We start from the raw sequence: 27,903 nt of genomic DNA, 5'->3' as shown, positions 1-27,903 counted from the left end.
GGTGATTTTTTTATGTCCTGAAAACTTGCTTCATTAAGTAAATTACAGTATAGCTGTAGGATTGAACACCGAATAGACATTAAAAGTAAACTGTAAAATAACATGTAAGACATAGAAAATGCCCATGATTTATTGCTAAAAGAATAAAAGCAGATTGCATGCAGTATAATTTGGCTGTATTTTGTATTTTAAAGTGAATGTGTTTGTGTGTATGTGTGTGTATTTGTATGTGGTTCTGAAATCAGTTGGGGAAAAGGTCGAAGCTAGTATCTGGATAGTCTTAGTAGATATTTGGTAAACTCTGCAAGGTGACACATTGAAACACCTGTGGAGAAAGAGCAAAATTTACTCTGTTCACACTTCAAAAGAGGATATGAATTAAAGTCTATTCACGCTGCTTGAATGGCACTAGAATAAAAATAAAAGATGCAAATTCGGCTCTTCTAGCCTACACAGAAATGTTTGGGTATGCCTATCTGGCTGTTGAAACACCCCATCACAGCCTACTTAAGAGCAGAAAGACTGCATCTAAGTACCATTGTTTGTAAAGGCACGTTTTAAATATATAGCACTTTGAATGTAAAGGCACCCCTAATATATTTTTGATAGAGCCCTTTCTGCATTCTGAGCAAATGTCTAATGACCTTACATTCTTTTAAAACAAATATAGTAGAGTTGATGGGTTTAGTTTTTAAATACTAGCTTAGGTTTCCCAGCGAAGATTAGCAAGTATTTTAGTCTAATTACTTCTCTGATCGTTTCTGTGAAAAAATAAGTAAGTAAACAATTGTATGCCCTGCTAGGAAGGCACAATCTCAAAAGCTGTGGTTAGCTCACTAAACTATTGATTTGCAGCCTCAGTGATGCCCTTCTTGCAATTTAAGATGTGTTCCAAACAGGGCAAAAGAATGATAGATGCCTTGAGGGTACAGAAAAACTTCACAGGCTGCTTCTTTCTTCTTCTCACTATTTTAATTAAAGTTTCCCCAAACCACCTTCCAAATGGACTGCTATAAATTGGTAAAGTTCTCAATATATAAATTACAATAAGGAGAATAACCAGGGTGCCCCAAATGAACCATTGAGTCTCTGAGAATTTAGAGCTCATTATTTGTACTATCATTTGTTCATTATTTGGGTATTTCTCAAAGTAAGGTCCTTGCATTGTTGGACCTAACATTTGTGACATTATATTGTCTCTGTGGCTGTTGTCATACAAGATTTTGAAAGAACAACAGCATCTTATATCTTACCATCCATGGGTCAAGAGTGCAGGCAAAGCTTGGCTGGGTGACTTTTGCTCTGCACAGCACCCCTTGAGGTCTGCATCATACAGAGTTGGCTGATGAGCTGGTGCAGAGAGTAAAGGAAAGTCTCCCTCATGGTGTTGGTGTCTTGAGGGTGTTGAAAGACCAAGCTCATCAAGACCATCAACAGGGAAGCCTCTGTCTCAGGTATTCAGATTTCTCCTTGGTGCCTCCTGGAGAACATTCCTAGAAACAAAATATAAAGTATCTTAATGCCAACCCTGAAAATTGATGCTTCGTCGCTTTTACCTTCTTTTATTACTAAAAGTAGCCAGAGAACCCACCAGGTTCAAGGGGAGAAGGCTTACATCTCATCACAGTGGGGGAAATGTACAGGAATTTGCAGCCATCTTAAAGCTGTCACAAATGTGCCTAAGCATTTTTATTTTAATGTTTGATTTAGAAAACAAAATATTAGAAAAATATAAGAAGCATATAAAAATCTGTTTTCATTTGCATAACAGTGCATAAGAGGTAAGATCACTTTATTTAAAATTAAGAAAAGTTATTTGATTTTAAGAAAAACACCAAGTAAAATGATACTAGAGATGTAGATACAGTTAAAATCATAATGGTAACATAGGAATGAGTGAAGTTTAGGAAACCTCTAAAGAGCTTATGTGTTTAGAACCAAGAACAAAGGGGTTGTTAGCATACATTCAAATAAAAGATACAGTTTTCTGTAATTTGATTCACTCCCTTTAAATCTTGCTATCAGCCCAGTACCAACTATTGCCTGGCGAAGAGCTGACGGAAAACCCATAGCAAGAAAAGCCAGAAGACACAAGTCAAACGGAATTCTTGAAATTCCCAATTTTCAGCAGGAAGATGCTGGCTTATATGAATGTGTGGCTGAAAATTCTAGAGGAAAAAATGTAGCAAAGGGACAGCTGACATTTTATGGTAAGTGTGTGGTTCCATTTTCTCATTTGCAGTCTTATAGAACTTCTTGGTATTAAAATCATACACTGAGAAGTGTAGAGTCCGCTTGTTTTCGTAGGGGTTGTGTGGAGTCCAACTGTGTAAAGCTGTTGGTTTGCTTCATAATTAGCGCTGCCTGGATCATTCTGGGTGTGGAAAGCGAGGGTCGGGGGCGAGGATGTTGGTGGCACAGAGGAAGGAATCAGGCTGAAGTGTTTGGGCGATGTGTGTTAGTGTGAACGCACCTCCAGAGGAGCCTGTTTTCCCTCTTCCCGTCAAGCTGTAAACCTGACACAGGAAACAGTTATTCCTGTTTCTGTCTTATTTTTTAAAAAGTTTTATGCTTCATTCAAATTTTGATTTGAGGCTTATGTTAATCCTTTGTAATTGCTCCTATTTGGTAGCAATTTAATGTGGTACCATGAACATTTCAAAATGCACATGCCGTCCAAATTTAGTTCTTCTCAGAGGAGACCATGACAAATCTCTCTCAGCCCAAAGACTTTTTATGTACAGCTGCTCCTATTCTGATAAATCATCGGCACTGCTCCAAACATAATATAAATATAAAACCTCTAGCACGTGGTCATTTTTGAGCGTACTTTGGAAAACCTGTTAGGATACTGATCGAGAGTTCAGGAAAAGATTTCATTGGATAAGCTTTCCAAAAGAAAATGGAGTTCTGCCAAACTGGAATGTGACTGAATCTCATCTCTTTGGGGTGTAGAAAGTAAATATTGTAGATTGATAATTATTTAAGAATGGTTTAAATAAACACCACTGAGTATACATTGATGAGAGAGAGAGTAGTTCTGTGGGGACAAATTGCAGTAAAAGCGCATTTCTTAAAATAACTGATACCCCAGAAATCTACATGTTTTACCAATTCATCTTCCAAAACATTCTGCTCTTTAAATGTAGCCAAAAAATACTGTTCAGTAATCATACAAGGTGTTTCACAAGCTTGACTGTTAACTAGGGGGAGATTCCAGCGTTAGCCAGCCTTCAGTGACCTTCCCAGACATGATCCTCAGCATTTCGGACTCACTTTCCTTTGGGGCAGCTCCTGCGGTGTGGGATAGAGTACAGAGCTATGGAGATGCTTCCCACAACGAGCTGAGCAACAGTTGTTTGAATAAAGGCACTTTGTTTGAATAAAGTTTGCACTTCAGTCATTCATCTTCCTATGCATACCAAATGATAAACTTGGTATTTGTTCTTTGCTCTTTCTTAAATTATGGTAGTTGATATCACATTTGATTAGTTGAAAAGCAAAAAAGATAGCACAGTTAACTGTCTGGAAAAACATAAGAATGAAAGTTACAAATTTATTCAGTGAGGTGCAATTACTGTGTATTTTTAACTGCCTAGTGTTCATTTTTCTCACTAATGTAATCATTTCCTTATGTCAGGTGGGCAACAAACAATCTGAAGTTACTTAGGTCGTTAGGCACCATCTTCCCTCTCTTCTTAGTTGAACAGACTTTGCAATTCCATGGTGGTTGTTACTAAATGTTATTTGAGTTGCTCAACTAATTGAATGAAGTCATTTTCACTTTCATGGTTTTCTTTTTAAGTGAAATATCTGTTTTCAGTATGGAAAAAGGGGATAAAATTTCCTGTACCCAGGGTTGACATAAGTGCTTTCTAGTGGTTAAAAGTTTCTTACTTGGAAATACAATAATTTACATTTATTTTGATGGAGAATCACCTCCAGCGTTATGTAAAGATACATTTTCCTTAGAATCCCACCCAAATATGAAAGTTAGGTGTGACTGATGTCTGCCTTTTAAATGGAGATACCAACCACCATGCGCTTGCTGGAGGAGGGGCAGCATAAAATTGGCCTACTTTCTGAAAATAACTCAGTTTTACCTCACTTGCCTTCCTTGGTGTACGAAAATTTTTCAGAGTTTTGACTGTCATAACATTTGGCTATCGCATCTATGGTTTTTCTTTTGTTCTTCTTCAACTAGGATATCAGTGACATAGAAATTGTCTAATTGCTTTCATTGTCACAGGAGAGCTTAATTATAAATAAGTGCTTGACTGTCAATTCCCACCACCCATTTTTTTATTTTTGCATCTGGGTTTCCCCAATGCTGTGTTTCTAATAACCAACTGCCTAAATCTCCGGGTTAAATAAATTATTATAATTAAAATTACTGAGTAGATTTCCCAAAAGGGAGAAAGTGGCCCGAGTCACTTATCCATGAACATCCTGTCTTTGTTGACAAGATAATTTCTCTCAACAGTAAAGTGTTCTAGCTCATGGATTAGAAACCTTACGTTTGAGCTTAGAAGCCTGCTTATTTTGTTGTTGTTCCAAGTTGTTGCATACCATTTATTAACGCTATCGCAGCAACCTCAAGTGTGGTAACTTATATACTAGCTTGTTGACAAAAAATGACTTTTTTTTCCCTTCCTGTGCATGAAAATCAGTTAGCCTTCTTTCAAAGCTTTACTAACATGATCTCACTGTTCTTGTTTTCCCTGTGCTAGTACAACAGAAGCCCGTGTTCCTGATTCCTGGTCAGTGTGTTCCCACAGAGCTTGTCTTTAGGTTAGCATGTGTTCCTTGTGCTTGGTGTACATGAAGAGCTGAAATGAGTTCAGACAGAACATCTTACCCTACCCAATCTTCCTTTTTTTATCTTTGGTTTTTTGAGGGGGAGGGGTACCATGACCTCTACGTGGCCAGTGTCTTCTAGTTTTAATCTGTTTTTAGTCACTTTTCAACATGAAAAACTTCCTTAAAATAGATCTATTTTCAGAGGTAGAATGTTTTGAATCTTATTACTATAAGTAGAAATTTTACAAAATGACTTTAATAAATTCATTTGTTCAACAAATACCTTTTCATTGCCTGACATGTAGCAGGCACTGTAAACTGGGACTAGGACTACAAGACAAATCCTTGCATTCAGGGACTTGATATTTTAGTAAAAGTTGTCCAACAGTGTACTACTAAGAAATAAATGAACTAGAAAATTTCATATTTTGCCATGAGTCATGAAGAAAACACTTAGGTTGATATGATGGAAAATAACAGGAAGCAAAGGAAAGGCTTCAATAAGCTAAAGTAGTCAAGGAAACCTTGTGTGAGAATTGCTCTCCGAACGGAAACCTGAAGGCTAAAAATGAGGTAGGCTTTCATGGGGAAATACATTCCAGGCAGAAGAGAAGAAGTGCAAAGACCCTGAGGCATAAACTACTTAACGTGTTTGAGGTGCAAGAAGGAAGTCAGTATTGTATAACTTTATCATAGTGAGCAAGACAAAAATTTGAAACATAGGAAGGTGGCAGACTATGTAATACCTTGTAAGCCAAATGGAGTTTAGGTTTTATTCTGGGTGCGTGGGAAGCCATTGAATTTTAAACAGGGCAGTGACTCAGTCTGAATCATGGTCTTAAAAGTCCAGTCTGGTTGCTTTGTGGTGAATACATTTCCGAGGACCAAAACCAAAAGCAGGACATCTGGTCTGGAAGCCACCTCTTATATCTAGGTAAGAGATGATGGTGGCTAGCACACAGTGGAGGAAAAGCAATAGAGAGACTGCATATGCATTTTGGGAATCTTGCATGATATCACTACACCAGCGGCACTGTTTGCATATGCATTTTGGAATCAGAGCCAACAGAACTTTCTGATGTTCTTTTTCTTACAGCCACCTAGTTTATAGATCAAGAAACTGATTCCCAGGGAGATTAAATGATTTAAGTTCACAAAGTGAGAAGCAGAACTAGATTTCAAATGCTATGCTAGATGTTATGAAATTTCAGTGTGCATCAGAATAATTTTAAAGTCTTAGTGAAATACGAAATACTGGGCAGAGTAACTACTGCACACAGTAATTCTGATTTGGTAGGTCCGCGGCACTACACATGAATTTACATTTCAACTCATTTTGCAGGCGATGCTGATGCTACCTAGCTAGGGACCACATTGTGAGAACCATTGCTCTACTAGGCTACTTCCAAAGGGTGTAGTGAAAACTGAAGATTAAATGACATACGAGAGGAAGGGCTCCTACTGCTGTAAAAAGCTTACAGCCCTCTGTCACATCAGGCATTGCAGCCAGGCCACATAGACAAAGTAGAATGACAGTGCTACAGCAGTTATCTTTTAAGCAAAGAAAAGAAGCTATAAAAGGACTTAATTCACTTGCTAAGTACTCATCTTTCTATTTTATTGTATCTCTGTAGTCACTTCTTTTCGTACAAATAGTATCATAGTCATCCTTTAGAAGAATGAACTATGGAATAAACGAGGCTGACATTAAATACCTCGTGCAATTTCTCCATATATAATGAGGTGTTATGAGATTAAAACCATCTTCATCCTTTAGAAATAAGAAATACTATGTTTAGGGCATAAACAAGACTATTTTTAACAGAATCCAGTAATTCCTGAGCTGGAAAAAATTATTGAGGCCAACCCCATGATTTTTAGAAATAAAGAAAATACAGGCTGAGACATAAAATAACCTACCCAAGGTCATAGTAGAACTGATTTGGGGGCACGGTTTAAGAGAAGGTCTTGCTTTGTAGTGCTGAATTTACTATGTAGCCCAGGTTGGCCTTGAACTTGCAGAGATCCTTCTGCCTCAGCCACCTAAGTACTGCTGGGATTATAGGCACAACACTCAGCTAGAGCCACTCTTTCTGCTCTACTACATGTGTTACTTTTCCCACTAATACAAAATTTTAATAAAATGCATCAATCACCTAGATACTCTTTCTACATATTTTCTACAAGAGCACATACATGAAAATATTTGGTGACCACTTGACTTTTTCACTTTTGGTTTTCTAAACCGATCACTTGATTACTAGGTTCCAAAGAGTTCTTCTTTTCTTCTTCCAGTTACATGTAAACTATATGTTAAACTTTGTGTGCTACAAGTCTGTACTCTAAATGCAAAACTGTGGACTCAATGGCACTGCAGATGATGCTTGAGTATCTCTGTGGTCATCAGTCAGTGATTACAAAGCATTCTGTAGCACAGCATACAGACTCCCCACAGATGTGTCATGTATACGTGATTGATGAATAATATTCCACCCAATAAAGTGGGTTAAAGGACAAAGTGACAAAAAAGGAACACAGTACATAAGGAAATACCATGGTAGAGCAAACAGTCTGCTTAATTGTCCTAGAAAGGACTGATATTGAGACCCTGGCATTCTCTTGAGTATCATTTAAGAGAAAGTCAACATGTTTTGTTTCTGTCTTCCAATTCGCAGTTGCGATAAAAGAGTTGCCGCAGTTTTTCAAGGAGAACACACCTAGAACATGTAGCAGATGACAGTCAGTGAGACATCATATAGGAATGGGAGCAAAGCTCCTGAGCTCCAGAGAAACCTTACACCATGAAAGAAAGAATCATCTCAAGGCCCATATATTGAAATATTTTTCAAGTCTCTCTATTTTATCACAGAAAGCAAAATACAGCTGTTACAATTTTTACCCATTAAGGAGTATTGTTTAAATTTACTTGTACCAAATTTTGCATAAGTAGATCCATTTAAGCAGATAGGCTCTGCTTCTCTAATGCAAGAGTTCTCAAATTGTTGGTAACCTGCAAAGTTACTGAAAGCCGCAAAGAACTTTTGTTTTTCTGGGTTATATCTATCAATATCCACCATACTATTAAATCTGAGGAATTAATTTAGCACTTAATTCATTTTAAAATGACAAAAGTACAATCTGTCCATGTTATCATAATTTACATATTTTTAGAAAAACTGACTATATTTGTCTAAGCAAAAAGTTGTTGAGGTGGGTGGCATTTATAACTTTTGGAAATCTTTTAAATGTCTGTCTTTAATAGAAGACAACTAGAACTTCCTGTGTTTTTTTGTATTTGTTCAATTGTGTGATGTTGGATTTTGTTTTTGTTTGAAATATATAAAAAGTACGTGGTCTCACACATATGTGGCTAGAAAGAAGCAATCTCATGGACTCCCTGTGGGGACATTGTTACCTACTGTGGTCCTGATGCTACACTTTGAGAACCCTAGGTCCAAAGAAATAGCCCTACTGCCATGGGTGATGGATTAGACATATCTTGAGAAACTCTAGGTAGAAAATAGACCTTGGAGCTGGGTAGACCTATGTGCTAGACTTAAGTAAGCCACTTCTGAATCTGGACCTTAATATCTCTGAACCTCATCTATTAAAATTGGGTGTATAGGGGCTGGGGATTTAGCTCAGCGGCAAAGCACCTGCCTGGCAAGTGCAAGGTCATGAGTTCAGTTCCCGGTACTGGAAAAAAAACAAAAAAATAAAAAATAAAAAAATAAAATTGGGTAAATACACTTAGCTTGCACATTGATATAAGGCAAGGAAATGGTATACTTATGTGATGCCAGTAAAATATTCCATCTAATACTCAGTAAAATATGTCCATGATTCATTGTATTTGAGGCCTAAGGTAGAGAGGAGAAGGAAAAAGGGATAAATTCAGCTCAAACGGAGAAGATTCAGAGACACAATAAGTAGAGGTTAAATTGAGGAATAAAAAAATAAATGTAAACAAATTAATGCACGTTAGACTAGAACCATAGTTTGGCTTATATGGGTAGAACTGGGGTTAGTGAATCCGTCCTACGGCCTTTTAAAAAATGAGTATGTTGCTGATTTAGCTTTTTAATTCTATGGCTCATTTATAAAATACTAAATTGAATACAGCACCTCTGGGAAGAAGAGAAAAACCATGCATTTTTATTTATAGAAATTAGTTAACAATAAACAAATAAACCAAAACACAGAGAACTAATACAAATGATAGCACTTGGCTGTTGGTGCCGGACGAGCAGTGCATGTTCAGAGGATTGTAATTTTGAGAACATGAAGGATTCATACTACAGAGTGTGTTTGCTTTCCTGCAGAGTAAAAACCTTACTAGGTGATAAAGGGAAGGAGAACACTCCTGAAAGACAAGTGAATACAAACGTTTGGAGGCAGGAACTGGCTTAGTGGAGCTGAGGGCAAAAAAAGACTATCATTTTACAGGACCTCTGGGTTCCCGAGCCACAGACAGAAAGAAAGAAAACTCAGTCGGAACAGATAACAGAGAACTTTAAATATTAACCTAAATATAGGAAATAATGGTAATGTTCTCTTAATTTGTGTAACATTTATGGCATGTAAAGCATATTCACAAACCTTGCTTATTACCTCATACACAGATTATGTTGTACAATATTTGTTTTATTTGCTGATGAATATCTGTTAATAGAAATTTATCCACCTTGGGTTACCTTGTAGTGCATCTCCACAGAGTTAGTTCTGCCAGGTTGGCTAGAAAGTGGATTGACTGGATATCACCTCCTCAACTTACTGTTACCAGAAGCACAGGGCAATTGTAGCTTCCACAGAGATGGAGACCATAGGCATGTGTGTACGAAAAAGAAAATGACAGAACAGTCAGAACCCCTGTTAGTTTAAGGGCAATCTGAAGGCTAAAGGCTTTACATATTAAAGTCAAAGATAACTGTCAAAATCATCAAGTTCAACTTTCCATCAGTGTTGTAAGCAGAGTTTACAGGGGAAAATATTTAATGCAGGACACATAATTTATATGATTATTTTATAATATTCACCCAAAGAGTCAAATGCATAAGAGTACAAGAGATCTGTCTACACACTAGAGACACAAAGAATCCAGCTGAGGGTCTGGATTCCACAGCAGTTTCCTGCATGAGTCCAGCTGAAGACCTAGAGCCTGTGGCAATGTCCTCCACTGAGGAGGGCCACCTAGATGACTCTCCTCCAAGAAGAGCAATTATCTCCATTTTGGCTAAACCTGGCCCTATTTTCATGTACTGATATGTACAGAGCTGGCTAGGACTTCCCCTCAATCGGCTTTAAGCAATGCAAATTGGTCCAGCAGAGGTGCTGGTATGTAGTCTTTGAAGCAAGGCAACAGGCCCATGTTACCCGACCCTGTAGCTCCCAAAAGACATGCGTGAGCTGGGTGGGAGGGAGAGCCACGCTCCGCACTGCCGGCTGGGATCGAGCCTCATGATAAGAGGCTATCTATGACTTCCCAGGGCATAAAAAATTACAATCAGAGCTGAAGCACTGACCCTAAAACATTAAATTGTGTTATGCAGATAACTCCTTCTGCACATGCTTCCCTGTGCATATTGCAGAGGCAATTTCAGACCACCTACTTAGCCCAGCTCAGAGCACTCATGTACTTCCCACTACTCTCACAATTACTTATCGTTCAGCCACTCCCTTTTTCATAAGTTAATAAAACCCAACTTTGGCCCTGGATTGAGGCCTTTCTTCCAGTTAGCCATTATCCTAGCTGAACGTAAGACCCCCTTGGCTCCCTACAGCTATACATATGCCTTAGTGTCTTTATTCTTGCCATGGGTTGCACTGGAAGTGGTAGATTGGAATTAGCTCACTAAAATTCCAATAACTTTTACATGGGATTACACGTATAAACTTCCCAGACCACAGTGAGAACTGGGAAGGGCTCACTATACTCCACGAGCCCAGCTGGGGGCCTAGAGCCAGCTAGGTCTCGTGCAAGTCTGTATCGAGGATCTGCACTGGGAAGGCCCAAAGGTCAGTGGTGGAAACTAGAAAGTCTGCACTAGTGGGATGAAGGTTCTGTTCCAGCAGGCTGAGCAATCTGCACTAATGCAAGGAAGTGATGCTCAAGGTAAGGACCAGAGACCCTGAAAAGAACCAAAGCCATCCTCAGTGACAGTGAGGACCCCAGCTCCTCCAGCAATGAGAACAACTGAATTCCTATCAGGAAAACCAGCAAGACAAGCTTCTCCAGGAGAATCAACAGCACACCATCTTCTCCTTTTATGCTGTTGGCAGTACTCCTCAGGTGGACCTTCCACACCCAGCACCATGCTGATCCAGTTCAGCTGGATGTTACAAGTTGACCATTAGTTAATCTGCCACCAGCAGTTCAAAGGAGAAGATTTAGGTTCCAAAGCTCCACATACAAAGCTCTTTTTACAACAATACAAAATATGTTCTCAACGAAGTACTTGTGTATATATTACATTTGTTTACATGAAATTTTCATGAAGCGCTCAGCATTTAGAACAAAGCAAGGCTGCTCTAGCTACAAAGGATATCTTAAAAAACTTGGAATTAAGTTTGAAAGTTGAGAAGATGGGTGGGTAATGCTAGGGGCAGGGGGAATGGGTAAAAACTTGAAGTCAAAGAAGTGGAGATTATGACAGCTAAATAAATGTTGAAGCTGGGTGTGACCCCCAGAATGCAAAATAAGTATTTCTGGTGAAGCTAGTCCTTTCTTCCAGTAATGTCTGCAAATTAGAAGTCAGGAGTCGAAGAGAAATCTGTAATTCCAAACTAGAAGATTCTCTAAAAAAACATTGAGAAGTGAATATTTTTAATGCCAATACTGAGCACTGGATTTGAGCTACATTGAAATTCTCTTTATGGTTCTATTAATGTAAATGCAACTGGCCTGACTTCCACAGAAGACCGAAGAACTCTATTTAAGGTAAACAGAGTTTATTGAACTTAGGCCAGCCACCTGACACCTCCGACTGATAAGCTGGGAAATGTGGGCACTGTCCTCCTCTTTGTTTCAACTTAAATACATTTTTGGTTTCTATGGTAACAGAATGGAATGTCACAGCTGTTGACTCAGGTAGCCACATGTTGTTTTTTTGTTCCTGGTGGCCAGGTCCGGTCGGGGTCATGAGCTCAACCACAGTGACATATACTTCCTGTACTCTGTTTTGTGTGTTCCCCTTTTACAATCATATATTTCCTTTACAGTTACAGTGTTTAACTAGGACCAGGGAAGGGATGAAACAACCCAGACAGGGTCATAGATGGTTATCTAGGCCCGTGTTTGTCTTTAAAGAAACATTCCAGGGCAAAGTTAACTCTTCACAACCCCTCCAGGATGCTTCTCAAGACACATTTGAGGCTTGTACTAAGACTAAGACTACTCTGATTTAAGAATGATATGCTAAGCATCGCAGTCCCCTACATTAACAGTTTAAGGCTGGTGATAAGGAAGATTGTGGAGGTCTTTATAGAGAGATGGTAAACTGAACCCAAGCAATGATCTTTAGGCTCTTAAAGCCCACTACCAGTAAAATTCTTAAGCAATGTTAGCCAGACTTTTGCACTTCATGAAAATGATTCATCTTCTCTAAGAATGTGTAACCAGTCAGAAAGAATTGTGAATGGCCACATATCATCTTTGCAGTAGCAATTTAAAGAGTTTTGGTTATCATGCCCTGTAAGATTTTTAAGACTCTAAGGTCTGCCTATGCTGGCATTTTTTTTTTCCTACTTGAAATTTCTGGTTTGGAGAAATTGGAGAGCCATTTACTTCTGAGAACTGTTTGAGCCATTGAGTTCCATTTATATCTGCTTATAATATAAATTATTATTGGATAGGATGCTTGTACGATTCCAGAGGCTGGAACACATACACATCAATGCAGGTGATTCCTGGTGGTTACTGAACAAAGAGATTTGTTCATTTGTCTCAGAGACTAACAGTGTGATGTGGTCAGATCCCAGCACAACCATTTAACCTTTTTTTTTTAACTTTCATTACCACGTTCATAGTACATAATGAATACATTCACCGTAGGGAATTGGTACATGTACATAACATTTCAATTCCCTTCTTTCCCCCTCTCCCTCCATCCTCCTTTTATTCTCCCAGCATCAGATTAATTTATTTATCTTGTAAGATCTTATAAAGTTAATTATCATATATACAGATTGAAGACCAGACTAATAAGCTAAAGAAAATATGAAACACATAAGACAATTGTACTAGGTCAGGGTATACTTTTAGATACTTTGTTTGCACTGGATTACAATACTTTTTTCCTATTATCTGTCTTTTATTTTGTATTGAGGTTTTCTTATAAGAGAAAACAAGAATATTTAAACATGTGTCTGGGTTACTTCATTTAACATTCTGAATTCAAGATACATCCACTTTCCTACAAATGACTCAAGGTTATACTTTTTCATGGCAGAGTAGTACTCCATTGTATATAAATACCACATTTTTTTATCCATTCTGCTGTTGATGGACATATAGGCTGTTGCCAAGATATAGTTACCATGAATTGTGCTGCTATAAACATTAGTATGCATACATCACTGTGCTATTGTCTTTACCTCTTTTGAAAAATACCAAGAAAGGAAATAGCTAGGTCAAATGGAATTTCAAATTTTAGTTTTATGAAGAATCTCTATACTGATTTGTACAGAGGTTGTATCGCTTTACAATCCCATCAATGATGGAAAAGGATGCCTTTCTCTCCACAGCCTTGCCAGCATTTGTTATTGGTTGATTCTTGATGATTACCATTGTTTTGGGGATGGGATGGAATCTCAATGTTGTTTTAATTTGCTTGAGTATGTTAATCCTTTCTTCATGTACTTATTGGCCATTTGTATTTCTTCTTCTAAGAAGTGTCAATAGAGTTCAGATACTCATTTTATAATTGGGTTTTTTAATTGGAGGAGGTCTAATTTTTAACTCTATATATTCTAGATAGTAGTCCTTTGAGGACTAAGGGGAAAAATTGTTTTCCCATTCTGTAGGTTGTGTCTTCGCTCTGTTGGTAGTTTCCTTTGCTGTACAGAAGCTTTTTGATTTGATTTGACCCCATTTGTCGATTGTTAGTATTATTTCTTGTGGATTCAGGAATTTGTTCAGAAAGTCTTTGCCTACACCTGTGTTGTTATGGTTTGCATCTTTATGTCCCCCAAAGCCTCATTACGTCATAGGAAGGGCTTTTTGATGTGGCTGGATCTAGGGTTTGTGCTGCTGGGATCAAAGAGGATGTGATGCTGGGATTGATTCCCAGTGCAAAGCTAAGATTAAGGGCATAAGTGCTACTGGCCCTAAGGGCAAGTAGCCTGGGTAAGATACAAGGGACCGAAAGAGGCTTGTCACTGATTGTTGCTGCTTTCTGCTTTTGCTGTCTTCTGCCTGCCATGAACTGTTTCCCCTCCGTGAGGCCCCTCTGCCATGCCACCCTGCCTTAGAGCCAGCTGATTATGGACTGAAACCTCTACAAGCTGTTAGCTGAAATAAACCTCTCCTCCTTTAACTTTAGATGTTGGGTATTTTTCCTCAGCAATGAGAAAAACTAATTAAGACACGTGCCTTTAAGAGTTTTACCTATTTTCTCTTCCAACAGATTAAGTATTTCTGTTCTAATGTTTAGGTCTTTGATCCGTTTTGATTTTAATTTAGTACAGTGGTGAACGATATGGGTGTAGAGTTAACCTTTGGCACGTGGAAAGCCAGTACTCCCAGCACCATTTGCTAAACGGGGCGTCTTTCTTCCAGCACAGGGATTTTGCCCCTTTACCAAAAATAAGTGTGCCTGGAGTTGTTTTTGTATCTTCTATTATCTTCCATTGAGGCATGAGTCTATTTTTCTGCCAGTACCAGGCTGTTTTTATTACTATAGCTTTGTAAGATAACTTGATGTCTGAGATTTTGATGCTCTCTGTCTTGCCCTTATTGCCCAGAATTGCTTTTGATATTCTAGCTCTCTTCTGATACCATATGAATTTTAGAATTATTGTATTCAGTTTTATAAGAAATGTTATTGGGTATTTTTTATCTGGATTGTGTTAAATCTATATGGAAATTTGATAAATATTTCCATTTTCACTGTATTTGCTCTGTTTATCCAAGAACAGGGGATATCTTTCCATTTTCTGATATCTTCTTCAATCTCTTTTTTCAGAGTACTGTAGCTTTCAATGTAGAGGTCTTTTACTTCCTTGGTTAGGTTAATGCCTAAGTATTTTCTTTTTTTTAATGTTACTGTGAAAGATGTGGTTTCCCTAATTTCTCTCTCAGTGATTTTGTTATTTGTATACAGGAATGCTTTTAATTTTTGAGTGTTGACTTTGTATCCATCTATGCTACTAAATTTGGTTATTAAAGAAGTCTTTTAGTGGAGCTTTTGGGATCTTCTGTGTACAGGATCATATCCTCTACAAATACTGATAATGTAACTTCTTCCCTATTCATATTTCTTTTATTTTTTTCCTCTCTTCTAATTGCTCAACCTAATGTTTTGAGGACCATATTAAACAGAAGTAGTGACAGCAGACATCCTTCTCTTATTCCTGATTGAGAAGGGAAGCTTTTAGCTTCTCTCCATTTAGTATGATTTGGCTGTTAATTTTTATAGATGGCTTCTATCAGGTTGAGATAAAGACTGTTTCTTCCTGTTTTCTCAGTGTTTTTATCATGAATGAATGATGGATTTTGTCAGATGGTTTTTCTGTGACTATTGAGATGACCATGTAGTTTGTGTCCTTGGCTTGTTGATATGGTGTATTACATTTATTGATTTGCATATACTGAACCATTCCTGCATCCTTGGAATGAATCCTACTTGGCTGTGATGTATGATCTCTTTGAGGATTTTCTGCACTTTGTTTGTCAGTATTTTATGTAAGATTTTTGCATCTGTGTTCATTGAGTTTGGTCTATAGATCTGTCTTTTGGTGGAGTCCTTTTCAGGTTTTAGAATGAGGGTAGTGCTTGTTTCCAAGAATGATTTTCAGAGTGCTGCTTCCTTTTCAATTTTGTTAAATAGTTTGAGGGGCGCTGGCATTAGATCTTCTGTGAAGTTCTTATAAAATTCAGCAGCAAATATGTGAGGGCTTGGGCTTTCCTTAGCTGGTAATGTTTTTTATTATTTCTTCAATTTCACTGATGGATATTGACTTATTTAGGATTTTTTTATCCTTTTGGTTCAGGTTCGGTAGTTCATACATAGCTAGGAATTTATCCATTGACTCTGAATTTTCATTTTATTAAGAGTACAGATTCTCAAAATAGTTACTTACAATCTGAATTTCAGCAAAATCTATTGTGATTTCAACTTTTTTATTTCTGGTTGCGTTGATTTGGGTATTTTCTTTCCTTACTTTGTTAAGATTAGCTAAAAGTTTGTCTATTTAATTTAATCTTTCAAAGAACCAACTCTCCAATTTATTCATTCTTTGTATTGTTCTTTTAGTCCCAATTTCATTAATTTCTGCCCCATCTTTATCATTTTCTTCCTTATATTAGCTTTGGATTTGGATTGTTCTTGTTTTTCTCAGATCTTGAGATGTATCATTAGATTACTTGTTTGAGCTTGTTCTGTTTTTCTGATTTGAAAATTCACTGCTATGAACTTTCCTAGGACTGCTTTCACTGCATCCCATAAGTTCCAATATGTCATACTGACATTATTGTTTGATTGTAGAAACTGTCTAATTTCTTTTTTAATTTCATCTCTGACTCATTATTCAAGAGGGTACTGTTTAATTTCCATATCTGTGCATATTTATATGTTTTTTTGTCATTGAGCTCTGATTTCATTGCACTATGATCTAATATGCCTGGCATAATTTTAATTCTTTTACATACTGAAGTGTGCTTTAGTGACAAGTATGTGGTCTGTTTTGGAGCAAGTCCCATGTGCTTCTGACAAGAATGTGTATTTGGTTGTTGGATGGAACACTCTGTTTAAGGTATCTGTTAAATCCATTTATGTTCAAAGGTTTGGTTCAACTCTGATATCACTGATTATGTTGTCTAGTTGATCTGTCTATTGGTGACAGTAGATTTTTGAGATCCCCGTCTATGACTGTGTTGGTTATTATCTAATTTTTTACATACATTAGTGTTTGCATTTGAAGTTGGATGTACCTGTGCTTGGTGCACATATGTTTATAATTTTAACTCTTTCTGTTAAAATGTCCCCTTAACTAATATATAATAACCTTCTTTTTCTGTTCTGCTCAGTCTTAGCTTGAAACCCACTGTATCTGAAACTAGGATAGCTACTCCTTTTTCCTGGGTTCCTGTTGCATGTAATATTATTTTATATCATTTGATTTTTAATTTGTGACTATAATCTTTTTTAATTACATGTGTTTCTTGTATGCTGCATATTGTTGGTTTTCTTTCTTGATCCATTCTGCCAGTCTGTGTCTTTTGATTGGGGAACTGAGACCATTCACATTGAGAGTTATTACTGAGAGGTACTGACTTATTCTTGTCATTGCATTATTTTCCTGTTGCTGACTTCATTTTTTCCTTTTTTGCTTAGCTGCTTGTCCTAACAGGTATATTCATTCTTTTTGTCTTCGTGACATTGTTGGCTTCATTGTCTCTTCCTAGGAGATCCTTGAGAATGTTTTGTAGGTGGATTGGTGGTCATGAATTTCTTGAGGTGCTCCTTCTCATGGAAATACCTTATTTCTCCATCAGTTTTAAAGGAGTGTCTTTCCGGATACATCAGTTGAGATCAGAGGTTGTTATCTTATAAGGGTTGAAACCTTTCACTCCAAACCCTCTTCACCTTTAAGGTTTGTGTAGAGAAGTCTGCTGTGATTCTAAGGGATTTAATTTAAACATATTTACATTTGTAGCTTAAAACAAGATTTAGGATGTCTTTTATACCTTTGAAAGAATGCAAAAGTTAAAGACAGATATTTCTATTTGAATAAGAGAATTGCTCAATTCAGTATAAAATGAGGGCTCTACATATAATACCAAAGAAAACATGTTTAAGAATATTTCTGGAATACTAGTACTGAGCCAACCATTTTGGGCGTTTGCTGAGCTGATAATTAGATATGAAGTTGAAGATTGTAATTGAAATTTGATATTAAGTAGTAAATATCATTTGTGTGGGCATTATTTTAGTACAAAAATCTCACCAACTTAGATATGATTCATGCAATCTCAGTAAGTAAGAGTGAAAACTTTTAAGTATGTGAATTTTGTCCTGTAGATCTGTAGGTAACATGTTAAAATACATACTAGCTCATTCTTTTTCTTTATCTCACATGATATTCCATTCCTGATGTCTACAAGCATATGTCCAGATACACACTCTGAAAGGAATATGTTTATATTATGTCAGGTTTGGCTTCTATGAATTGATTTTACCTTTAAAAAAAAGTGCATGATGATGGTTCACAAACACTACATCAAATAATAATTTCACCTTGGCCAGCACAAACAACTACTATTGTGCATTCTTGTTGAGCACCTTGACTTCTGTAACCCTCTTGGAAGAGACAGAATGAGCTCTCAGAATTGTCTAATTAGAAGTTCGCAGTCTGTTCAGATTTCTCTCAAAGCCCTCCCCTCTCTGCCCCATATCCTTTTGACAGGGCAGGGTTTTGCTTCTAGCTTTCTGTACTTTTTAAAAGAAATCACCAAAAAGCACAGGTATTGCAGCGAAGTCTGTGACATGGAAATCTCTCTCTCTCTGTGTGGTTTTGATGTTTCCTTTTTGAACTTCAACTTGACATTGCTTCATAATCTACATTTACCTGTGTATTCTTTTTTCCTCACTATCTTTCAAAAGTTCGGCTTTGTTGTTAATATTCCACGCCGATTTCTGTGACTTTTCTTGTTCGCTTTGTTTCCTTGAGCTCTGTAGGAGGTAAATATTCAGCAGGTTGAATGTGAAATCAGGCACACAACTGCCATTAGTCCTATCAGTATTGAGCACTGGATTCTCCCAGGAGAGATCTGGAAAAGTATTGCCTTTTGAGCTTCCTATGCATTAGCAGCGGGAAGATGTAGAGCTGCGGCCAAGTTGCAGCTCTTTCAAGGATGTAGGTTATAACCCTTGATTCAAGTTAATGCTTGTTGATGTTATAACTTTTTTTTGAAGTTGACCCTGTTGGCCTTCCCTCTTATGCAGCCATGCATCATCCCCATCAAAAAAGGATTTGTAAAATTCTGTTTTGTTCTTTGAAATACATGAAATTGCTTATAGATAGAAGAAAGCAGCTTTTATTCAAGGACCTAGAGACCTCTGCTGGTTAAATGATTCATGGGGTGTTTTTTTTTTTTTTAGTTTTGTTTATTATTGAGAAGGTATGCTGCACAGCTTGACCTCCACAGAAGCAATTTCATTTTGAATTAAATTATGGATGATCTGGAGTTTCACTGAATGAAGATACTGGAGTCAAGTCACCTAAAATACATGTTAAGAAGATCGAGCAGCATATTCTAATTAAATACTGCTATCAACCCTCATTATTAGCTTTATATCATAGGCAGTACCCTATAAAAATGCCTTATGAGCACATACCATTTCTAAATGAGAGCTATGGTTTTTCCACATGACTGTGGACAAAAAGTCTACCTACTATATTTGCCATTATAGTTAACAGTGTGTACTGTGCTTGAGGCAAGGATTGATATTTAGGAAGACTTTTTATGAAACATGGGATTAACATTATTTTATCCATTGGAGGCAAAGGAGGGGAAAATAGTTTCTTCAGTCGAAGCATGAAAAGTGGGATAAGTTTGGGTTGTGGGAATAGTGTATGGCAGAGGGCAATGTTTGAATTAATTTGTACTCCTGATTCCTTTGTTAAACTCTAGGTAGAACTTGGCTTTTAAGGTTTTATAAAAGCTTGAATTTACTCAAAGATTTGAGCCTCTAGAGCCGTATTGTCGTTTATAGTTTCCTATAAATGTGGAATCGGTCAATAATAAACAATGATCTCATCTTTCTTAAAGGAGAAAAAAATTACAGAGGGTCTGTATGACATGTGTGAGTTCAGCATGTTACTTAGGGACAGTGTAAGCTGTATTAACAAATGAGACCCCCAAATGCAGTGGCTTAAATATGAAATTTCTTTCTTTCTTTCCTAATCTCTCCAAAAATAAGTACAGGGCTTGAGAGCTGATTTCTACAAGGTCATTCATGATCAAGGTTGTTAAGTCACTAATTCCATCCTCTGTTAGCTTCCACATTTGTGTCCACAGCTGTTTAAGTTGTTACTGTTTTGCACACAATAATTATAAGGGAGCAAGAAGAATCTGGGGCAAGTGTGTAAGTAAATAACCTGGAAGTTACCCTCCCCTTTTCACACACATACAATTGGCATGAACTTCATCACAAGGCTTCCTTCTGCTGCAGTCAGATCCAGAAAAGCAGTGTGTACCTGGGAATTCGCAAGCCCAGCCAAAGGTGATGGGATGGTACGGGAAGTTTGCCCTACTAAGAAAAGAAAATAAAATAATAATACATACTTAAGGAGATACACAGTTAGTTCTGTATATGGATTAGGAATGTTTTATCCACTCTGGCTTCAGTGAATAAAAAAGACCAGCTATCTGGACCACAGATGGTATTCAGAGGAGGGCATAGATTTCCCCACTGAACTTGTAGCCAGCCTTGATATTTGTATAATATCTGGAAAATACAGTTTATTAAAATCCTATAACTGCATATTAGTAAGCATACACTAAATATGTGCCGTTTCTTTGCTTTTTGAACTGATATAGCTCAACCTAATTGGATCCAAAAAATAAACGATATCCATGTGGCCATGGAAGAGAAAGTCTTTTGGGAATGTAAAGCAAACGGGAGGCCCAAGCCTACATACAGGTGGCTAAAAAATGGCGAACCACTGTTAACTCGGGTAAGCAAACTGATAGTAAATGTGTCTTAAGCACCGACTGAAGTGCTTCATATGGCCTCTTTGCTATAGAAACAGGAAAATGGTGAGTTGTTCCCATGGCAAAGAACAGTTAAATGGCATGAATAGTGGAAAATGGAATGCAGTTGACAAATAAAAATTATAAATAAATCCAGGACGCCAGCTCTGTCCAGCTGAACTTCTATGCTAAATCTTTGATATTCCCAGGTTAACATTTATAGGTTTACAATGCATATGTTACATAGACTGTCTGGAATATGTAGTTTTACTAAAATGCAAAGGAAAATACATCCCAGGATATACTACAAGAGAAGGAATATGATACAGGAATGCCCATCTAGATGGAATAAGACTGACAAAGTGATCTGAAAAAAGTCCAGGTAAGGCTCAGAGGCACTCGGATGGAGGAACAATTGTGTCCAGTTTAATTTTCCTTATTGTGTTTTCCTACTAAACTTCAAATGTTAACTGGGATTTAACATTTTCCTCAGGCTCAAAACTAAGAGCTATTTTTTCTTGTTGCCCCCCAGGACAACAAAGAAAGTGCCTGCTCTGGGCCACAGAAGGAAAATGGGGACTATTTCTCCTGAGCAGCCCCTGTCTCACACACTCCCTCTATCACTGGAGGGTTTCTGCTGGCCCATGATTCTGTCAGTTCTGAAATCTAAATTTACACAAATTGCTAGGGTAGTAGTACCCATATAACTGGCATTTTCTTCCTTTTACGTAATGTGAGGGACCAGAGTGCCTACATTTGATGAAAGTGTCCACTAAGCTAAATTGAAACCCTGCAACAAACAGAAAGCCAGAGCTTATTTTTTTCTTTTTTAAATGGCATGTGTCCTGCACAGGAGGAGATTCTTTTTGATACTTACAGAAACTGATGAACAAGCTGCATGTATTCAGGGTAACGAGTAAGAACAGTCTCCTATACCATGCAGTGTCCTTGTGTCCTTCCTATTGGCTACCAGCAGATGGTCCTAAGCTTAACTCATACAATAGACAACAGTGGACTGGAAGGACATTAAATTACTAATACACACTTTTTGGATAAACCTCAGCTGATGTTACATATTTGACTCAACTTGATCCAAGAAAATTATAATCCTATGATTCTTCAAAGTGTTGCCTGCTCATACTTTCAGTGTTCCAAACTCTAAACAATAAAACTGGTTCTATTTTCACACTATCTTCCCTAGTTAGCACAAAGCCTGAGATGAAAAGAACATTTAAAATTTCAATTTCATCTGTTTATAGGGGATATTAATCTGAATGGCTTTACTATTAATGAAAAGTCAAGAGAATCCTACTATTTAAATTCCATTTACCAACTGTGGTACTGGTTGTTCCATGTAGCATCTGACCTGCCACAAATTTAGTTGAGAAATACATATATCATATCATATAAATTGTTTACATAATGGCAGTTTTCTTTCCATTAAATCCCTTTGCTATAGCATATGACAAAATTGCCTTAAGGTCTCAGTTGTAGGTCATTGCTTTGTATTTCTTTTTTCTTCCACAGGACAGAATTCAAATCGAGCAAGGAACACTCAACATAACCATAGTGAATCTCTCTGATGCAGGCATGTATCAGTGTGTGGCAGAGAATAAACATGGCGTTATCTTCTCCAGCGCAGAGCTTAGTGTAATAGGTGAGTGTTTATACTGAAAAGAGCAATAATTAAATAAAAACTGTTTAAATCACTACACTAAGAAGAATCTTTTCAGGTATACATGTTCAATGCAAAAGAAAATGTAAGGAAATTTTTGGCCAAATACATTGCTCAAGAAACAAGTAATGAGGTCTACAAGCAATACAAAAGGATCACTTTCTAACCTCTTTTGGTGCTTACAGTGGGGAGTACTGTCCCCTTAGTGCTTGTTTTTATTCATCTATAGATCGTACTTCCTAACTGAGCAAAGATTCTGAAATGCTTTGGTATCTGCTGTGATCATTCTGCCTTGGTCACAACTTCAGTTTGGAGGGAGATGACTTGATTTGGAAAGGCTTATTGAACCTTGTTCTTCCATGAGTTTTCCAGACTATGACCAACGGTCTATACTCCAGGAGGATCCTTCCTCCCTCCCCCTCAGCTACACTGACCTTTCTGTTCTGCCCATTTACCAGCCCTTTTCCTCCACAGGCCCCCTCCACACTGCTTCTGCCTGAAAGGCTTTCCCTTCCCATCTCCTCGCTAATTCCTTCCCATTCTCCATCTCTGGTCCATCTGCCTCTTGGAGTATCCTTAGGAAGTCGTGCCAACCCCCATGCTTGGGCCAACTCCTTCCACTGCTGATATTTATACCATCTCTTACCACTGTGTCCTGTAACACAGTCCGTGGTTGTGTTTTACATTTTTTGTGTGTGCAGTCTTTCTTTTTCTCCCACTGTGCTTTAATACCCTCATTATGTCAATGTTCAACTCATTGTTGTATCTCCAGGAATGAACAAAATAGTGAGGCACATAGAATATTCTCAGTAAGTACTAAATAGATGCAAGAATGAATAGAATGTTAAAAAATGAGAGTCTAGATATGGTTTCACATAGTGGATTAATGAATTAAGTAAATAAGTAATTGAAACATAAGTTGACTGAATTAATAGATCTATGAGCATTTCGTATAAATCCCAGTCATCAACCTGGATGTATGTTTTGAAAAGTCTTGAATTCGTCTATTATTAGAAAAGAAGAGATGATAGCAAAATCAGAAAATACCAAGATAAATGTAAATGATTCTTTCATAGCCTCCTGTTTTAGAGGCTTCAAGCAGTAGTTCTTGACAAGAGTATTAGAGAAATACTGTGAATAAGAGAAAAAGAGCACACAAAGGAAGTGGATTCACATATCTTGGTAATTTGTCCAGAGCCAGCATCCTGACTTTCCCTTCTGCTGTGCACTTGTTGTGGTCTGGCATGTTGGTCTTACGTAGAGAAGTCAATACTCTCAAATTGAATGGTTTTCACCATGTGCAAGGCAGAGAAGGAAGAAGACATTCCCACAGCTGCACTTCTTTCCTAGTTCTTTCGCTTGGGGCACCATCCCATCAAAGACAAGATATGTAACAGTAGCAGGATTGGAACAACTGCAGCCTTTTTCAAGGAACAGTTCTGTGCTCCTGGAGCAAGCATCATTCAGGCTTGATTGCCTATAGGCATAACCGTGTTGGAAACTCCAACATTCATTCTCCTACCATATACATATTGGGAGCAATCATTCCAACTTCTCAGGTGAGGAGGACGCTTCTACCTCGCCTAGATTTGCTATGATTATTGGCACTTGGAATTGAGCCTTTTGGAGTATAATTCACCATGGTAGGATACTTAGGAGTTTCCCAAGAAAGAGATGTGATCTCTATTCATTGTGTGCTAGCTAGTTGAAAGAAAAACTGAAAGTGATAGGGCCTAAGGAATGAACGATATTATACTAACAGTCTCTAGGTAAGAGTTTGCCAATTTATAAGTATGGGGATCCCCTTTATAGTTCTAGAATTATTACAAATCTCTTTATTAAAATAAGAAAATCTAATAGTAACAAATGACTACAATGAAGTGAGAAAAGCTTTTAAGTTCTTTTTGCCTGGATCACTAGCAGAGAATAACAAAATGTCTGTTCATGGACAAATGCATGGATAGATAGATGATAGATAGATAGATAGATAGATAGATAGATAGATAGACAGACAGCGGATATACATAATACGTTAAAGCTGCTCTCTGTACAGCCCTCCCTGCGCCCTTGTCTAAACAAATTCTACAACCTGTGAGTTGGGAATCACTGTTCCAACTTTTATATTATGAGATTTATTTCCATTCATTTTCTATTAGAACTAACCAACTGTAAATGAATTCTCTGTCTGAGCTTTTCCTAGCAAACAAACTAGGTATCTTAGACTATTCAAGCAACAGTAACAAAAAGCTGGGTTTTTATAAGCAAAAGAAATTTGTCTGTCACAGTTCTGGAAACTGGAAGTCCAGGGTCAGGGTGCCAGCATGTTCAGGGTCTGGTGAGGGCCCTCTTCAGAGTTACAGCTGCCAACTTCTCACTGTGTCTTCACACGGAAGAAGTGGCAAGGTTCTTTCTCTCTGTGGTCTGTGTCATAAAGGTACCAGTCCCATTTTTGAAGGCTTCACCTTCTTGACCTTGTCTTGCAAAAGTCTTCACAACTGAATACCATCATCTTGTAGGTCAAGATTTCAACATATGACTTTGGGGAGAATGCAGACCTTCAGAGCATACCACTAGAGCAGTAGAGATTAGATGAAAATACCTGAGAAGTTAGATAGTCAACCTAATTCCAATTATGTTTAACATGGAAAGTACAAGCTCACCAGTACATGATATATGCCAAGCAAATAGCGACAACAGTAGGGTCTGCAGGAATTTAGGAAAGGGAGTTTTGCAAAGGGGCTGGACTGGCCAGCTGAACACTTGCACAGTTTACTTGTGGACAGGAAGGAAAGAGGACCAAGAATATTCCAGCTCATAGTTAAAAGGCCTCACAAAGGCCCAAAGTTCCAAAATACCCAAGACAGTTTCCTACACAGAGAGAATCCCGAGTTTTTTCAAAAACTTTTGACTGAAGTACATATATCGTATGTGGAAGAGTTTACACTTCAGATATAAAGTTGGAAAATTAATTAAGGATCAATTTTAGAGGTTCTGAACTGAAAATTTAAAAGTTCACTCTTTGAAATGCCGTTTCGCTTTCCAAATCCTCATATTAATATATTGCAAGTGAATTGAAGGGCAGTTAAGTGTTGAGTGGGTGAATCCCTAGAGCCCCTCTTAAGTAAATGAGGGTAAAGACATCTGACTATTTACAGGTACACATAAGTTAATATTGATTAACTGAAATAAGATATAATACTATGGTGTTCTGTAAGATGTTTTGTCCCTTATAGAATACTGTAATAACTTGGCTCTTTTGAGTCAAATAACTGACTTCTTTTTATTTATGTTAGAATCATGATAAGGTTAAGTTGAACAAAAAAATACCAACACATACATCTCAATAAGGCAGAAAAAATGAATTGTTTTCAGCTATTGATCAAATAGTAGGAATTTCCAATGCTGTGAAGGAGATTCCCTTCCATGCTAGGTAATAGCCCTAAAGTCATGAATAAAAGATGATTAGGAAGCATTTATTCAATAGACTTTTCCTTCCTCTTGTTTTATGCGTTCTGTCCGGGTATTTAATGTATATATAACATCTATATTTAATGGATTAAAACTGCTAAATAATTAACCTAGGTGCAGGGTGATTTACTCACTGGCTGACTCACTCAAGTCTTGCACCTTAAATTCAGTATATTAGTGGACCTGATCATTGTCCTCATTTGTGACTGACAGTGGACAATTTATTGGTTCCCAAGGGACTTCTCCCAGATCTTTATTTTTTCCTGTATTAACCTATTGACTACTGCTCTCGGCATTCTTAGAGTGCTGCACAGTTCCCTGGATGAAAACTATCATTTCAGCCATTTCTTTCACTCATGAAGCTAGATTGAAATTGGAATTAATACAATCCTGTAATGATGGAGAAACTTGAATATTCCATAAATGATTAAAAAGTAATAACTCTATAAGTCTTAAAAATAATTTTTCCAATTTAATATTCCTATTCATGTTTAATATTTGTGTCCACTTAGTTATATTATCATATTGGTGATTTGAATTGATAATTGAAATCTCTAATTTGAAATTTTCTGTCATTCTTGATATAGCATGTTTATACTGCATTTTAAATTGTGGGATAGAATATATCTAGGTTTTTGAAAGTTGAACCTCAGAGGTGCATTCACACACCTGTAATTCACAGAGGAAGTGTTCTCCAGGAAAAATCTTTGAAAGAAACCAGAATAATGGGGGCTAAGGATTTAGCTCAACGTCACAGCACCTGCCTGGCAAGTGCAAGGTCGTGAGTTCGATTCCTGGTACCAGGAAAAAAAAAAAAAAGAAACCAGAATGAGGAAGAGGAGGGCCTCATCAGAGCAGGGTGCCAGGTAAAGTCTACTCTAGATCTAAACTAGAAAAAGGATATTGGAAACTTAAATTTGCCTCCACTGGTCTTGAGGCAAGGAGGCCAGTAGTATTTAAATAGCCCTATGAGTTGGTCCTTGGGCTCCCCCTTTGGTAGTAGAGGTGGAGGTGACAGGAGCTGGAGTGGAGGATGAGGAAAAATCTCCCCAAATTTAAAATTTTCTTGAGGCAACTATAGGTAGCAGGCATCCAGCATTTATAGAAGCTGGGAAAAGAATATGTGTGTAAGTACCAGCAGCATTTTCTACAGAGGACAAGCTCTTGTGCCAACAAAGATCTTCGGTTACTTTTTCCAACTTGCCCGGATCCTGAAGGGCCATGTAACTCTTTTACTGTGGAAGTTTTGATTTTGCAATGTGATGAGCTATCCCCAAGAGCAAGTGAGTGTCTTCCAGTGCTTTTTGAATATGGTCTGACTTAGCCAGGACTGTACACAAGACAAAAGTAGCTTCTGTACTGAGAAAATTCCTTTTTCTTTTTCAGCTGACACATAAAAACAAAAAAATGGCACTTATAATGGGCTACTATCTGATATGTTGATATTTTTATATATTGTGTAATGTTTAAATTAGGCTAAACATACCTATGTCCTCAAGCAGTTATCATTTCTTCACAAGTAAATGCTTAATATCTTCTAGTCTTTCGAGGTATTCCATTCATTATTTCCTATAGTTATGCTATTATGCAATACCACCCCGGAGTTTCTTACTCCCATCTCTAAGTTACATTGTAACTCAGGGCCCATTGGTCAACCTTTCCGCATCCCTCCCTGCCCCTTACTGTCTCAGCCTCTGTCCCAGGGAAATTCTGCCTAATGATTTAGTATTACAGGGATTCTCTCAGCCCGCGTGGTGGAGGACATCTGACCCTGGCAGGACAATTAAGTAGCATCAAGTAACTGATGGTCCAATTATAGTGAGGTGCAGGGTTGAGCAATTATCCAGTTAATTTGGCATTTATCCAGATGATTGGCTCCCAAATTAGAAAACCATTAAGGCTAAACTAAAAGTTATTTCAGAGGGACTTTCACAAGTGCTCATCTGCATCTAAGTCTGATTTCTCAACTGCCTCGTTGAGCCAGATTACAAAATAATCAAATGTGCCGAGTGTGATCAGCATTTAATGAGAGGACAAATGCCTTTCT

General features: G+C 37.5%; 1 protein-coding gene across 6 annotated transcripts in view; it reads left to right on the top strand.

Moving 5' to 3' along the window:
• Cntn4 (contactin 4) overlaps positions 1-27,903 on the top strand; it is a 661,264-nt gene that overhangs the window by 484,182 nt on the left and 149,179 nt on the right. For all 6 annotated transcript variants that reach the window (XM_005383752.2, XM_005383753.2, XM_013513798.1 and 3 more), the window contains 3 exons: positions 2,026-2,210; positions 20,561-20,697; positions 22,241-22,370. In XM_005383752.2, the coding sequence (XP_005383809.1) occupies positions 2,026-2,210; positions 20,561-20,697; positions 22,241-22,370 (452 nt within the window). The remainder of the gene's footprint in view (positions 1-2,025; positions 2,211-20,560; positions 20,698-22,240; positions 22,371-27,903) is intronic.

This window comes from Chinchilla lanigera, unplaced genomic scaffold, assembly GCF_000276665.1.
Source record: "Chinchilla lanigera isolate Chin_1 unplaced genomic scaffold, ChiLan1.0 scaffold00020, whole genome shotgun sequence".
NCBI lineage: Eukaryota > Metazoa > Chordata > Mammalia > Rodentia > Chinchillidae > Chinchilla > Chinchilla lanigera.
Note: the sequence above shows the minus strand (reverse complement) of the source record. Positions and strands in the feature narration are given on the sequence as shown.